Source organism: Balaenoptera borealis (genome assembly GCF_965194805.1).
Source record: "Balaenoptera borealis genome assembly, chromosome: 11".
Taxonomy (NCBI): domain Eukaryota; kingdom Metazoa; phylum Chordata; class Mammalia; order Artiodactyla; family Balaenopteridae; genus Balaenoptera; species Balaenoptera borealis.
Window position 1 is genome coordinate 64,160,512 of NC_138868.1, and position 13,575 is coordinate 64,174,086.

Here is a 13,575-nt window from a genome sequence, read left to right on the forward strand (position 1 = left end):
ACATCTGCGAGAGAAGTCAGTAGATTCCCATGTTGTTACCTCCCTACAAGTACAGTCTCCAGAGACCATGGGTGCACCTTTAAATGTGCAGAGATGACTAAAGCAAAATTTCAACTGCCCTAGGTGATTCTGACCTGAACTGGGGTCAGGACCAAATGTGTATGGCCAGGGGACGCTCAGGGCAGGGAGTCCTCACTGGGACAGACACACCATCAGTACCAAGTATTTACTGAACAGCTACAATGGGCCCAACTTGAGGCTGGGTTCCGGGACACAAAGGGGAACAAGTGCTTCTATTCTGGAATGTCCCTCTCCACTGCCTCCTCCTCCCCAATCTCTACACATCCAAATTCTGTATCTTCCATAATAGCCAGCTCAGATGCCAGGGCCCCCTTAAACCTCTGTGATCCCTCTTCAGGAAATAACCTCTTTTGCCTCTGAACACCCAGAACTCTTTACCTGAACCTCTTAGATAATTAGCATCAACTGAGTGATGACTGAGTGCCAGGCATAGTGCTGAGTCCTTTGCATGCATTATCCTATGAGGAGGGAACTATTTTCCAAGTTTACAGATTTGGAAATTGAGGATCAAAGGGTTCAAGAAACTTGCCTAAGGCCACATAGCCAGTAAGGCTATGGAAGCCAGGAATACTTTCATCAGCGTTAAGAAGATGAAGCAATATAAGGGCTCCCACTTTCCAAATACTCACATCCATAGGTCTCTTTACACATAAGTCTATTTTCTTCAGCTGCAAAACGGAGTCTACAGTACTAACTTGCACCCTTCAAGATTTCTGAAGGTCTGGGTGGTTTTGGAAATCAAGAGGGCTGTGAGCAATACATAGCACATCATAAGAGGTCAGCCCTCATCTGTAAGGAGCGTGGCTCTGAGTCCGAAAGACTGAAATCCCGGAGCTGTCATTTGCCAACTATATGACCTTGGGCAAGTTACTTCACTTCTCTGAACTTCACATACCCCACATATAGAATGGGGATAATAATACCTACCTTACAAGATTGCTACTACAATTAGAAATAATAGGGACTAAACGCCTATCATATATTAGATACTGAAGAGGTGACAGCTATTTTCCTTACTGAGTACAGGCTAGAACTAGACAGTGGCTGTTCTTAGGGATAAAGGTTTATACTGGCTAGTGCAGAGTTAATTAGAGAGAAGGCACCCGGTTAATATTTGATGAACTCAACAGAATTCTAAAGAAGCCCTCAAAATGCTGTCTTTACAGTCCTTTAAATGATGTACTTGGTTTTTAAAGAAGTACCAGGTGTCAAGGTCATTGAACAGGGAGGCTAATCTCTTTCTGTCACCCTACTCAGGAGAAAAGGTTCTGAATTTTCAGAGTTAAAAGCCAAAGAAAGAGGAGGTGGTAGATCCCTTATAACCCCCAATTGTCTAGGCTACTCCAATTCAACATGGCATCTAAAGGGCTTTCCTCATCCTTCTTCACCACAGTAAGTCACTTAGCCCTGCCTTCATCCATCCAAACCCAGGGCAAGAAGATTACGACCTAGAGAACTATAAATTATGCAAAGCACACCCCTTAATGATTTCCCGCTGCAGATTTCAGTAACGATTCTGACACCCTTCCTTTCTCCCAAGGACTCCTTCTCCCAAACAAATGCTGGCTCTAAATGTACTAGCCCAATCAACTCACCTGCTCCCTGGTGCCTCTTCTTTCTCATGGACGCTCTGATGATATCTGCTCCGTGGATTTTGTCTCTGTGCCTTTTTGCCTTGGCTTCATAAAACCATTGGCCACTCATATTCCTCAGCTGCTGGTCATCCTTAATTTTTTCAGGCAAATGTCTACAAAAGAAAAAACAGCTTTACTTTGCTAAGAACCCACAGTAAATAAATGAGTTTATTATGACACTGCATAAAGAAATCTGTAAACAAACAGCCAAAATGAAGTTCTCAATATCTTACAAGATCCTACAAACCTCCCAGATGACTAACAAATGTATGCTTTGACTGAAAGGTCAGAGAAGCCAAGGCCAACACTTTTTAAAAATTCAAAGATTTAAGCCATGATCCCCAGATGATGCCTGAAATTTCTCAAGAGCAAATTCACTTTTTGGCTGCAGGCTTGCTGTTCACTGTTCAAATGTAAATACCCCAGAGAAAGATGACATATTAAGCTTCCCTAAGCTTTGGTTTCCTCATCTTTAAAAAGGGGTTAATAATAGTAACCCACCTGACGGGGTTGCTATGAGGATTAAATTAGCTAATGCATGCAGACCACCCTTTGCACATGCCTGGCACCTAATAAACACTCAGTGAATAACTGGTGAGGAAATTAACGGTTCATCAGTTCTTGCCATTTCACTGAAATGAGCTTATCAGAGACTTTCCTGGAAGCCTGTGGGGGACAGTGCATGAGGTCCCTGGTTCTTAATGTTAGGGAAATGAATTCAACAAGACTGGCTGGGATCAGGAAAGATCATATTTATATGGGGTGGGGAGTGGAGGCAGACATAAATTCCATTTGTGCAGATACTGCATCGAAGGGTTCCACGTCATTCATGCTCACTGAAAAGTTAAAACCTAAAGAACAAACCAAGTACCACCCCTCTAAGATCTCCCTCATTTACAGTGGAGGGGAAAACACTGTTCTACATGACAAGTCTTATAATCTCTGCATCTCTCTATCCACGTCAATAAAATGAGAATCAAAAAATCTATCTTTTCTTTTTGATAGAGCTGTACTTACAATAAAGTGGAATAAAAGCCTTAAGGGGACTTTGAACTCTTGGAGGGTAATGTGCTACAAAATCCAAGAGGGTTTTATGATTGTCGTTCGAGCCAATATGCACGCTTCCTAAAGTAGCCAATCTAAGTGTTTTAGCCAGAGAACGTGTATGGCGGCCACACCCAAGGTGGTGGCAGGGCTGTGTGTGAGGGTTGCACGCAGGCCTACCTGGGAATGGGGAAGGCAGGAGGGGCATTTACCTGGGTTCTGGCAAGTACGTTTTCTCTCTCCCAAGTGTGCCTGCAGAGAGTCTTTCCAGCCAGAGTCCCACTCTCTGCTGGAAACTCCTCTCCTCCCCCAGTTACCTAGAAAGAAGTGACCCTATGCCAAATATGTCCAATCACAACCCTTGGACACACCTTGCTGTGAGAGCCCATCACCAAATCCAGACAGGGACGTGTCTTCATCTCATGGTTCTGAATCACCAGAGAGGTCATGGTTCTTATAAAATGTTTCTAATGGTTTCCCATTGCCTAAATTTTCTGTTTTTTAAAAAAAAATTTTACTGGAGTATAGTTGATTTAAAATGTTGTGTTAGTTTCTACTGTACAGCAAAGTGATTCAGTTATACATACACATACATCCCATATAGGTTATACAGAGTATTGAGTTCCCTGTGCCATACAGTAGGTCCTTATTAGTTATCTATTTTATATACAGTAGTGTGTATATTTACAATAGCCAGGACATGGAAGCAACCTAAATGTCCATCAGCAGAGGAATGGATAAAGAAGATGTAGTACATACATACAATGGAATATTATTCAGCCATAAAAAGAACGAAATAGTGTCATTTGCAGCAACATGGATGGACCTAGAGATTGTCATACTGAGTGAAGTTAAGTCAGACAGAGAAAAACAAATATCATATGATATCGCTTATATGTGGAACCATTGCCTAGCTTTTCAGCACAGCAAAAAAATCCACCCTGAGCTGCTGGTGGAGCTTTTGCCTTCTCTTCCCAAAAGGACCACATTCAAGTTCAATTCCAGAAAAGAGAAGTCCTTCCAGCTCTCCTTGACTAGACAGTGAGCCCCTAGGGGCAGGGCCTGTACTCAATATAGCTTTGCTTGGTGTCTGGAAAACAGTGGGTGTTTATTCAGCGCTTTTGGAGTGAAGGGATATCATATGAGGTCCCTGACCACCTGGCTTCAGGATACCTGTTCAGATTCATTTTCCAGCACTTGCTCCCATGCTCCCCCACGTGCCAGCACACTAGACCTCTTACTGATCTCCACACTGCTCTTACATGACCTCTGTAGACATTAAGGGCAGGAAGGTGTGGCAGAAAGACTATGGACTTTGATGTCTCCCCAAATTAGGTCCAACTCCCAGTTGTGACCCTTCCTAAATGTGATCTTTGGCAAGTTACTGAACCCCTCTAAGCTTCAGTCTCCTTGTTTATAAAGATAGGGGAAAATAAGACCTACTCTGCAGGACTTCTGGGATGATTAAATGTGGTATTTACCTGAAAGTACCTAACAGTGCCCGGATCCTGGTAAGAGACCAATAAATGTGAATTCTCTCCAGATGTCTTTCCCTCACTTCTCTATCCAGCACGTGGCCCCTCATCCCTCAGATCTAGGTAGCACCCCCCCAGGGAAGCCTTCCCTGATCCTTGAGGGCACCGTGTGGCTTGCCCTTCTCCGTGCTCCCACAGCTCCTCCACAACAGCACTCACCACAGTGTTCCAGTGATCTATTTGCACATCTGTCTTACAAATAATCTGTGAACTCTGCAAACTCCTTGAAGGCAAGGACTAACTCATAATCACCTTTGTAACACCAGCATCCAGCACAGAGCCTGGCACAGAGCTGATACCCAGAAACTGTTGAGTGAATAAATCAGCTAACAAATAAATGCTCAGCAGCCAGCTCAGTCTGAGTAAAGACAAGAGATAAGAGAGATCCTGTCGCTGCTAGGGTTAAGTGAACCACGCTCCATCACAATGGCAGTGCCTTCTCCTAATGAGGCAGGCCACCTCATCTCTTGGTGGATTAGGGAAAAGCATGATGAAATACGGCATCAGCCACCATCATGTTAAAGAAGACCACAAACCCTCATAGCATAACAACTCCCAATTTCTCTTCATGAGATTATTTATTCACTTATCTTTGTTGTTCAACTGAAAGGCACTTTGTAAGGGTCCTTATGCAACTCTTGATCTGCTCCTGCCTGACTGTCTGCAAGCCTCTGATCCCACTAAGCTTTCAGCGCACAATGAGCACGCGCCATGTGAGTCAGGCTCATTGAAGCACATGGCCCTTCATAGTAAAGCCATTACAGTAAAGAATTGAGGTTGGGTTTCTGGCTCATTTCTTTTAAAGTTGCAAAAGAATAGGAAATTCTTTCAAATTCAGTAAGTGCTATTTATATACTTCCTATCATGATAATCACTACTAGGGTAAATCAATCTCTTTTTCTAGCTTAGTCATTTGGAATATTTTACAGATGAATCTATATGTATGACATCAAAGCCCAAGTTTTATAAAGGTGTATATTAAAAAAAAGAAATCCCACCATCTAGGTGGTGCTGTTAAAATCTTCTTTGTACCTAGAGAATATTATGCTTAGTGAAATAAGTCAGAGAAAGATAAATTCTGTATGCTATTACTTACCTGTGGAATCTAAGAAAATAATACAAATGAATGTACATGCAAAACAGAAATAGACTCACAGGCATAGAAAACCAACCGGTGGTTACTAAAGGGGAGAGGGAATGGGGTAGGGGCAAATTAGGGGTAGTGGACTAAGAAATATAAAGTACTATGTATAAAATAGATAAGCAACAAGGATATATTGTACAGCAAGGGAATTATAGCCATTCTCTTGTAATAACTTTTAATGGAGTATAATCTATAAAAATACTGAATCACAATGCAGTACTAATATAATATGAAACACAATATTGTAAATCAACTATACTTCGATAAAAAAGTTAAAATAAAAAATAAAATAAACTCTTTTCTACCAGCCCATGTTGATCTCTCATTTTTCTTGAACTCTAATTGTACCAACCAAATTAGCACTTGATTCTCTCGTTGTTGTACCATTCAGCTGAAGTGGGAAAAAGGTAAGTTTCTTGGCATTCACACTTTTTATACCTTACCATCCTCTCCACACGTGCATGTTGTACTTAGTAGAGAGCTAAGGATAGAGAAGATGCTCAATAAACACCCATGGGCTGCTGCTGGGCAGAAGTGAAGGCAGAAGAACACTCAACCCAGAGAAGACACTGTCCGGTTGGTCCTCCAGGCAGAACATGCTGGTCACACCCCATTCTTTCAGCTAATACATACAAAGCATGTGTTCGGTACTGGGCCTCACGCGTGGACTTAACATGCATCATCTCATTTAATCCTTACAATTTCACCATGATGTACAAAGAATTCAGTCAACTGCAAAAGATGGCCATCTTGCTTTCTCTGTATGGTGAAGGCCATATCTGTTCATTTTTTCGTTCAACAGTTCATTAATTCCCTATCATATACCAGGCACATGCTTGGAATTGTACATAAAAAATTTAGTCCACAGCCCTAACTGCTAACGTCAACTCCTGCGGTGCAGAGAGAGTGTGAGCACTTTCAGAGGAAAGCCAGAAGAGCAGTGGCGCCCTTCATCCTGCCTTCAACATTCTTCCTGCTTGTACTCACATAGCGCACCCCAGCTTCTAGCTATTCATCATGATGAAGCAAAGGCCTAACATCATAGGCAGGACCTGGTCGATATTATCTGCTCAGCTGTGCCTAATAAGAATCAGCAGACTGGCCAGAGAGGTTGATTGATCCATTCCCAGATTTTTTTTTTTTTAACCTTTCAGTATATTCTGGGCAAGGTGGTTAGACTCTGTGATTTGAAAGTACTCTTAAGATGTCTGTTTTGAATGAGAGAATGTTTGTTTTGAATGGACCTTAGATAGTTACAAATGGCCTCACTTTATAGATGAAATGAGGCCCAGAGAGTTTAAGAGGTTTGCCCAAGGTCACACAGAGCTGGGACCGGAAGCCAGCCTGACTCCTAGCCGACAGTTCTTTCCACTGCCCCATCATCCTGCCTGAGAGAGCCAAACATGATTTTGATTTCTAAGATGGCTATCACACTTCACTCTTTCTACAAAGGCATTCAACCTTTGATAGAGAATCTGAAAACAAACACGTGAAAATGAAATAAACTGCAAAAGTTCTTTACAGCGGAAAACAAGAAGAAACATGCATCACTTGTGCTGTGGACACACCACAGATCCCCACAATCTGCTGCAAGGCAGCACTGTGTGTGGGAAGCACAGGCTTTGTAGTCGGATAAGCAAGGTTTCAATCTTACAGGGCACTTAACCTCCTCCACTCTATTTCCTCCCCCTTGTTGAGTGGGTTCAGCTATGCTGCTGTGCGGACGGAAGGGGAAAATGTGAAGCTCTGTGTACAGTGTCAATCCTGGACAAATGCTGGTTCCTTTCCCCTTTGCTTTGACGGAAAATGCCATCAGAGGTCCTAGAAAGCAGTTCTTCAATGACAACTGCCTTTGTTTAAAAGAAAGTAGGTCTTAAGGCAGCAGCTGATCATAAGATGCGGTCATGGTTGAGATGGTATCTACTGCAAGAACGCCCATCACCCTAGATGTGGTTGTGTGTTTATGGGATGGGGGACGTGGTGCTGGCGGTGTACAGACACACAGCGGCAATGATTTCCTGCTGGCAGTGTGATGCAAAGCACAGGAAATGCCACCTCTAGAGTGTGTCATTTTCAAACCCTAAGAGACTAAAGTTACATCTATGTATGTATGGTGGTGTTTCTTTAAAAACAGAGGACAGAGAGGGAGGAGGCAGCGGGGAGAGAGGAAAAGAATCCATCCTGATGTCTGTTTCACTGTTGGTTTGTGAAACGTCTCCAGCTGGTAGTTAGGAAAGCAAGCTGGGTGGTGAGGCATGGTAATAACTGGGCCTAGCACTGTGGTACAGGTAGGGAGGCAGCATGAAAGACAGTGACCTGGAATTGCTTTCTTCTAACTGAACCCCCGAGATACCACAGTAGACATTCCCTTGGGTTCAAATCCACATTCTACTATTAACAGGTTGAGTGATTTGGGAACTGGACGCTTCCCCTGTTTGACACTCATTTTCTCATCCATGAAATCAGGATGGGAGGTAGCATAAAAATCATCTCCAAAGTGCCCTGAAAGAGCTTGGATGTGAACAAGTCAAAGCACTGGATAAATCAGGAATGGCAAACAGATTTCAATTTAAATCCAACTCTCATCAACAGCCATATTGAAAAGGACTCTGAGGCAGTGTCTGGTCTTAGTGGGCAGCAGTGCTATAATCCATTAGTAATGTCCTCACGGCTACAGGAGGGTTATACTCCAAAGCCCATAATCAATTAGCATTTGAAATAGCACTCTGAATTTTAGTGGCAGATTTGCCTTTCTAATGATGTTTTGCTTAGGCTAATATTAGAATTATCTAATTTATGTTTCTAAAGCCATATACTAACTTGGAGGAGGACTGGGGCATTGTAAAATCATGTTAGGGAAACAAGATTGAGATTTTAAATTTGCAATTGATAATCCATTAAATGGTTAAATGGTAAATTCCTTGAGCACTGGGACCATGTTTCAATTACCCTAAAATTCCTTCCATTTGTTCAGAGAAGTTCCCTAGACTTAATGAGTACTCAATTAAATTTCACTGTATTAAATAGTTGAGAGTTTTAGGAGTAATTTCCTTCTAAGGAATCAGACCACTAACCAGAGAATTCTGTCCTCTTTTAGAGGCATAGGTGGAGTGGTGAATAAGGGAATTAAAATGTATCAATCACCTACTATGTGCTAAGAAGATTAAGAATTATTTTACTTAATCCTGACTGTAATTCTTTGAGTTTGGTACTAGGGTCATTCCCAGTCTCTGAGTTGAGGCTCAGAGAGGTCAAGTAACTTGCTGAATGAACCATAGTTGATCAATGGTGAGGATAGGATTCAAACTCACTAAGTTTTGACTCAAGGTCCGCGCTAGGGCCCTTACTGTTCTTCTGAAAAAGCAGTACCAGTGTGCAACATGGGGCAGAAGGAAAAGCAGTAGACCAAGGGCTTTTCTTATCCTGGTTTTGGCAATGACTAGCTGTGTGACCCTGGGAAAGTCACTTCCCCTCTCTGGGCTTTTCCTTCATTATCTGTAAAGTGACTGATATGGACCCAAAAAATCTTTCCAGAGCTGTCAGGCTATCACTCTGATGGAAGAGCTAGAGACAAACAGCTGGGGGATGGTGACGGGGCTGAAAAGCAAAAGCCCATGGAATAGCATTTTCAGAGACCAGAGACCTAGTCATGGTTCCACCAGCCCAGGAGCAGACAGTCTCAGAACCAACCCAGGTCCCATCAGTCCTAAAGCAAAGGGTACCAGAGCTCCATTCCTTTTGTGTGGAGCAGGTTACGGGTTGGGCCTCTGTTGGTGTCCATAGGCTATGGACCTCATGCCCATCTGTGCCCCCCACACACAGTCACTCAGTCCTGGACCTACCTGTGGCCAAGTCCACATGAGCTGCTTGGTGCCTGATTAGGAAGGCCCCCAGAATGGTAGCAGTAAACAGGACTTGACTCACACCAGATTTTCACCACCCCAAGCCTTCTTCCTATCAGTTTACAAAAGCAAGAAACAAGGGCAGCACCAGCAGCAGCTTCCGAGGCATCCTCAGAAACAGTGCGTGGAAGGAGAATCTGCAAAGTCCCTGCTACAAACGGACTCACAGCATTCCTGCCGTGGCTGTAGACTGGCTGGCACTAGTGGCTGCACACACACCCCTTACAAGGCCCAGTTCCAGGCAGAACTTTGAATTTTTAAGTATATTTTCAGCAATTACTGTAGATGCCTGAGAAACACCTCCACTCATCTCATACAGAATCACAGAACTACAGGGAAGACCCAGCAGCCTGCAATCTCTGGGGCCAAGTAAATACAGAAGGGAGGGAGAATGGATCTCTCTTCGTAACCTGGCTAGATAGAGGAAACAGAATTACAGACCACAAGTAAGGTCTTGTAAGTGGGAGGAATCAAAGATCGCAGCTCGCCAGGATTCAGAGTCCCCACATCCTGAGGCAGGAAGAGGGACAGGACCCGGTGCAATCCCAGCTCCACTGCTTTCTTTCCCATCCTCTCCATCTTGTCTTCCGAGAGACTAAAGGAATTCCCATTTCCCACTATGCTTGAAAAATCAACTAGTATTTTCTCTGTGCTGCCCCCTCCCCTTCTTTCTAAAATGGGTCTAACAGTCTTGTCTTGCCAAATCTCAGAGCTGCTGGGAGGAACATAAGACGATAACACTCACAAACTGTGAATGGGTAAAGGATGAATGCTACTAAGAGACTCTGATGGCTGATTGGTGTAAATCCCCACCTCTCCAGGGAAAACTACTCAAGGCACCCCTCTTGCTGAGAATGGGGAGCAGTGACTTGTGGGAAGGAGCACGACAAGTAAGGAACCCCATTCTCATGATCTCCACTACCTATAGCCACCTCCTGTCACCATCACAGCTCAGTGTCCTACCTCACACCAAGACAGCCACCCCCTCCTCCATGGCCAGGTCCCAGGATGTCCTGTCTGCTATAGTTTTCTTAGGGAGGGGAGGTGGAGTTAGTGAATGAGTACCTGAGGGCCAGGATTTAATTCTCACTTCTGACACCTACGGACTACATGAGCTTGGGCGAGTCACCTGACCTGTCTCAAGGTCCATTTCCTCACACATCAAGTGGGTGTAATTACATCCCACCCTGCACCCCCAACTGCACAAGTGTTGTGAGCTCAGAAGAAATAAAAGTCATGTAAGCTCCTTGCAATCTGTTAAGCACTATCAATATATGAATTATTGTTAGTAGCCATAGTCAGACGCTCTGGAGTGCTTGAAGTGAATTTCAGCATGTTCTTCTATAAAGCACCCATGTTCAAATTAGGGTCAAAATATGGATAACGAAATATGGGCACAAATAACTCCATTATTCATGATCCTGCTATCCTAAGAAGTAAGAACAGGGCTTATGTTCCCTTTGGATAACTCCTAGGTTGGGGATCATGCAGTTAACATGACTAACTCACATTCAGGAAACCTTTCACTGCCTTCAAGGCCCCAGATTACAAAGGCAACAGATGGCAGGGCTTGGACTCAAGCCCACTTCTTCAGCATTCTGCCCTCATGCTCCTCCGACCCCGCAAGTGAGTGAAAGTGGTAGGAATGTTGATGTGGAACATTTGGGTTCCTCCCGAAGTGAATAGTGTGTCAGAGTTGCCACTCCTTCTTATGGAACACAAATGAAAAATTGGCTCAGTCAGAACTCATTTCCATTGCTGTTGAAACCCATTCAAACATTTCTGAAGATGTGCAAAAATGTGAGCTACTTCTCAATTTATTTTCTTCTGAAAACTTTAGAGATTAAAAAATGTTCCTAATTTCATACATGATCCATTTTTTAAGTAGATTCAGTTAAAAAAGTGGATATATACGTGTGTGTTTATATATATATATATATATATATATATATATATATATATAGAGAGAGAGAGAGAGAGAGAGAGAGAGAGAGAGAGAGAGATGTATGTATGTGTTTGTATACACTATTTCATTTTTAATCCAGTGTTTAATAAGTTAAAGGAGTTTAGTGAGGTTTTTAAATCAAGACTATTTCTGGCAGGAGTCCTATGGGATAAATTAAGAGATATGGAGGAGAAAGTTCTGTCCAGGAAATAAACTTAAAATTGGAATCCGTTAAGTCAGGCTCCAAGTCAGAACTACCACTTAGGGTTGAGGAAAGAAAAGGGTCCCATCTTCCTACAGACCGCCCATCCTCCACCCGCGCCCGAGGAACTGTCCGGCCTCTTACCTGACTCTCTCCTCTTCCGCCCTCTTGAGGGCAGCGTCCCGCTGCAGAACCTTCATGATGGCCTCTTGCTCCTCCTCCGTCAGGAAGCTTAAGTCGATCATCTTGAAACGTGTACACAAAAATGACAGTAACAAATATGGCTTAAGATTCTCAAAGCTAAACAACAGTTACTGCAGCCCAGATGATGAGAAGATGCAAAAACGAAATGAAACGGTATCTTGTTCAGTTCTTCAGCAAAAGTCTTCTATTGGCTAGGCAAAAGTTTTAGGTGGCTGATAGCAAAATCCTCAGCGCCCTTTCCCTCGAGGAAGCAGTGGTCTGTGGGATGATGTCGAGAAGAGGCTCTCGGGATGCTGCCTTGCTTGCCAGACAGGTCACCTGTTCCTACAGCGGCGGTCCTGCTCACGCCCCCTCTTCTGGAGCAGTCTGAGCACAGTTTATTCTCCTCCCGTCCGACGTCAACTTGATGAGAGGCAACAGTATCTGAGCATCACATACCTGCGGAATCGTGAGACAGTAAGCACCACACGGTGAGAGGCAGTTCCTATAAGCATTGCTCGTTATTTTCAGATTTAAAACATGTCTGGGGGGAAAAAAACTGACCATGTGAGATGGTGTCTGAGATCAGGGAAACCAGTTCTGCCAGCTTCTTGAGCAAATAGAAAATGGGTCATGAAACATGCTTCAACTCAATTCCGGACCGCCGAGATGGAGAGCGCACAAAAACGCCTGTCAATGTTTAACCATCCACAGAGGGAAGAGATGGTTGCAAAAAGGAGGTGGGTCTCTCCGAAAACTCATGGGACGGTAGGCTAAAAGGTCACGCTAAAGGTCAGGAAGACCAGGGAGATCTTATTCCAGTTGTCAAGTGATGACCGGTAGGAAACTAGAAATAAAAATTCAAAAACGCTCACTTCTTCATGCATAGGGACATTCCACTACAGTATATCTGTGCTCCGTAATGACAAGAGAATTAGTATTAGGTAGAGGTAAACTGCACAACAATGGGAATTGTTATTCTCCACTTAGTCCCACCTCTAACTTTTGCTCGACCTGGAGCAACTCACCTAGCTTGTCTCCCTTCATTTCCAAGGAGAAAGAACACTTACTGGTGTTGTGTATATAATCTGGGGGAAAGGAAGAGGCAGAATTTCAAAACTCCTCAACATTCAAAGTGAGCATTTTTGCGTAGAACCATGGGCAAGAATCCTATTTTCTTTGAGGCATTTTAAACCCATGAGCAATGAGAAGTAGATGAGACCTACAGAATGCCACAGCCAGGTGGAACTTCAGAGATTACTCCAGGATTGGGGCCCTTTAACAAGCACAGTACTGCATACACAGTAGACACTAAAAAACATGGGTTTAGTAAATTTTAAAGCAGCCCTACTTAGGAAAATACAGTGTGTACCCTAGTAATTTTTATGAATAAATTCTTTGCTCTTTGGCAAAACAGAATAACTAGGAAGTACTCGCACCACTACTTGCTAACTACAAACCATTAGGCAAGTTACCTAACCACTCTGAGGCTCAGGTTTCTCGTTAGGACATCCCTCGCAGGTTGTCAGGATTAAATGAAATAATGAATATAAAAGAGCGCATATCTTGCATCCTGTACCAAAAATAGCTAAAAATATATTCTAGCTTCCTTTCTGAGTTCACACTTTTGTCCCATCCAGCTGAATAAGAGTGTACTGGTTACATAATTTCCTTTTCTCTTTCGTATCTTTCTGATCTCCCCCATGAAGCTTGGACTTCATAGGCAGGTACTCAGGTGACCTTTATTTTATCTTCCTGTAGCTCTTTGCATATTGCCCACAGTGATGACTCAAATAAATATTAAGACAACACTTCACACTTTTTAAAATTTGCCTGCACTTGCATATGTTACTGCCTGCTTGTCTGTCTTGAAAAATAACTCATCCTTCAAGATGAAAGTCACCA

General features: G+C 43.2%; 1 protein-coding gene across 14 annotated transcripts in view; it reads right to left on the reverse strand.

The window, feature by feature from the left end:
- The window catches only part of SYTL2 (synaptotagmin like 2), a 101,456-nt gene that overhangs the window by 45,053 nt on the left and 42,828 nt on the right, over positions 1-13,575 (reverse strand). For 13 of the 14 annotated variants that reach the window (XM_082343280.1, XM_082343279.1, XM_082343281.1 and 10 more), the window contains exons 2-3: positions 11,632-12,129; positions 1,677-1,828 (exon numbers count right to left, since the gene is read on the reverse strand). In XM_082343280.1, the coding sequence (XP_082199406.1) occupies positions 1,677-1,828; positions 11,632-11,732 (253 nt within the window). In that variant the 5' untranslated portion in view covers positions 11,733-12,129. Of the gene's footprint in view, positions 1-1,676; positions 1,829-11,631; positions 12,130-12,234; positions 12,447-13,575 lie in introns of those variants that run through there. The other variant, XM_082343277.1, reaches the window with a different exon arrangement.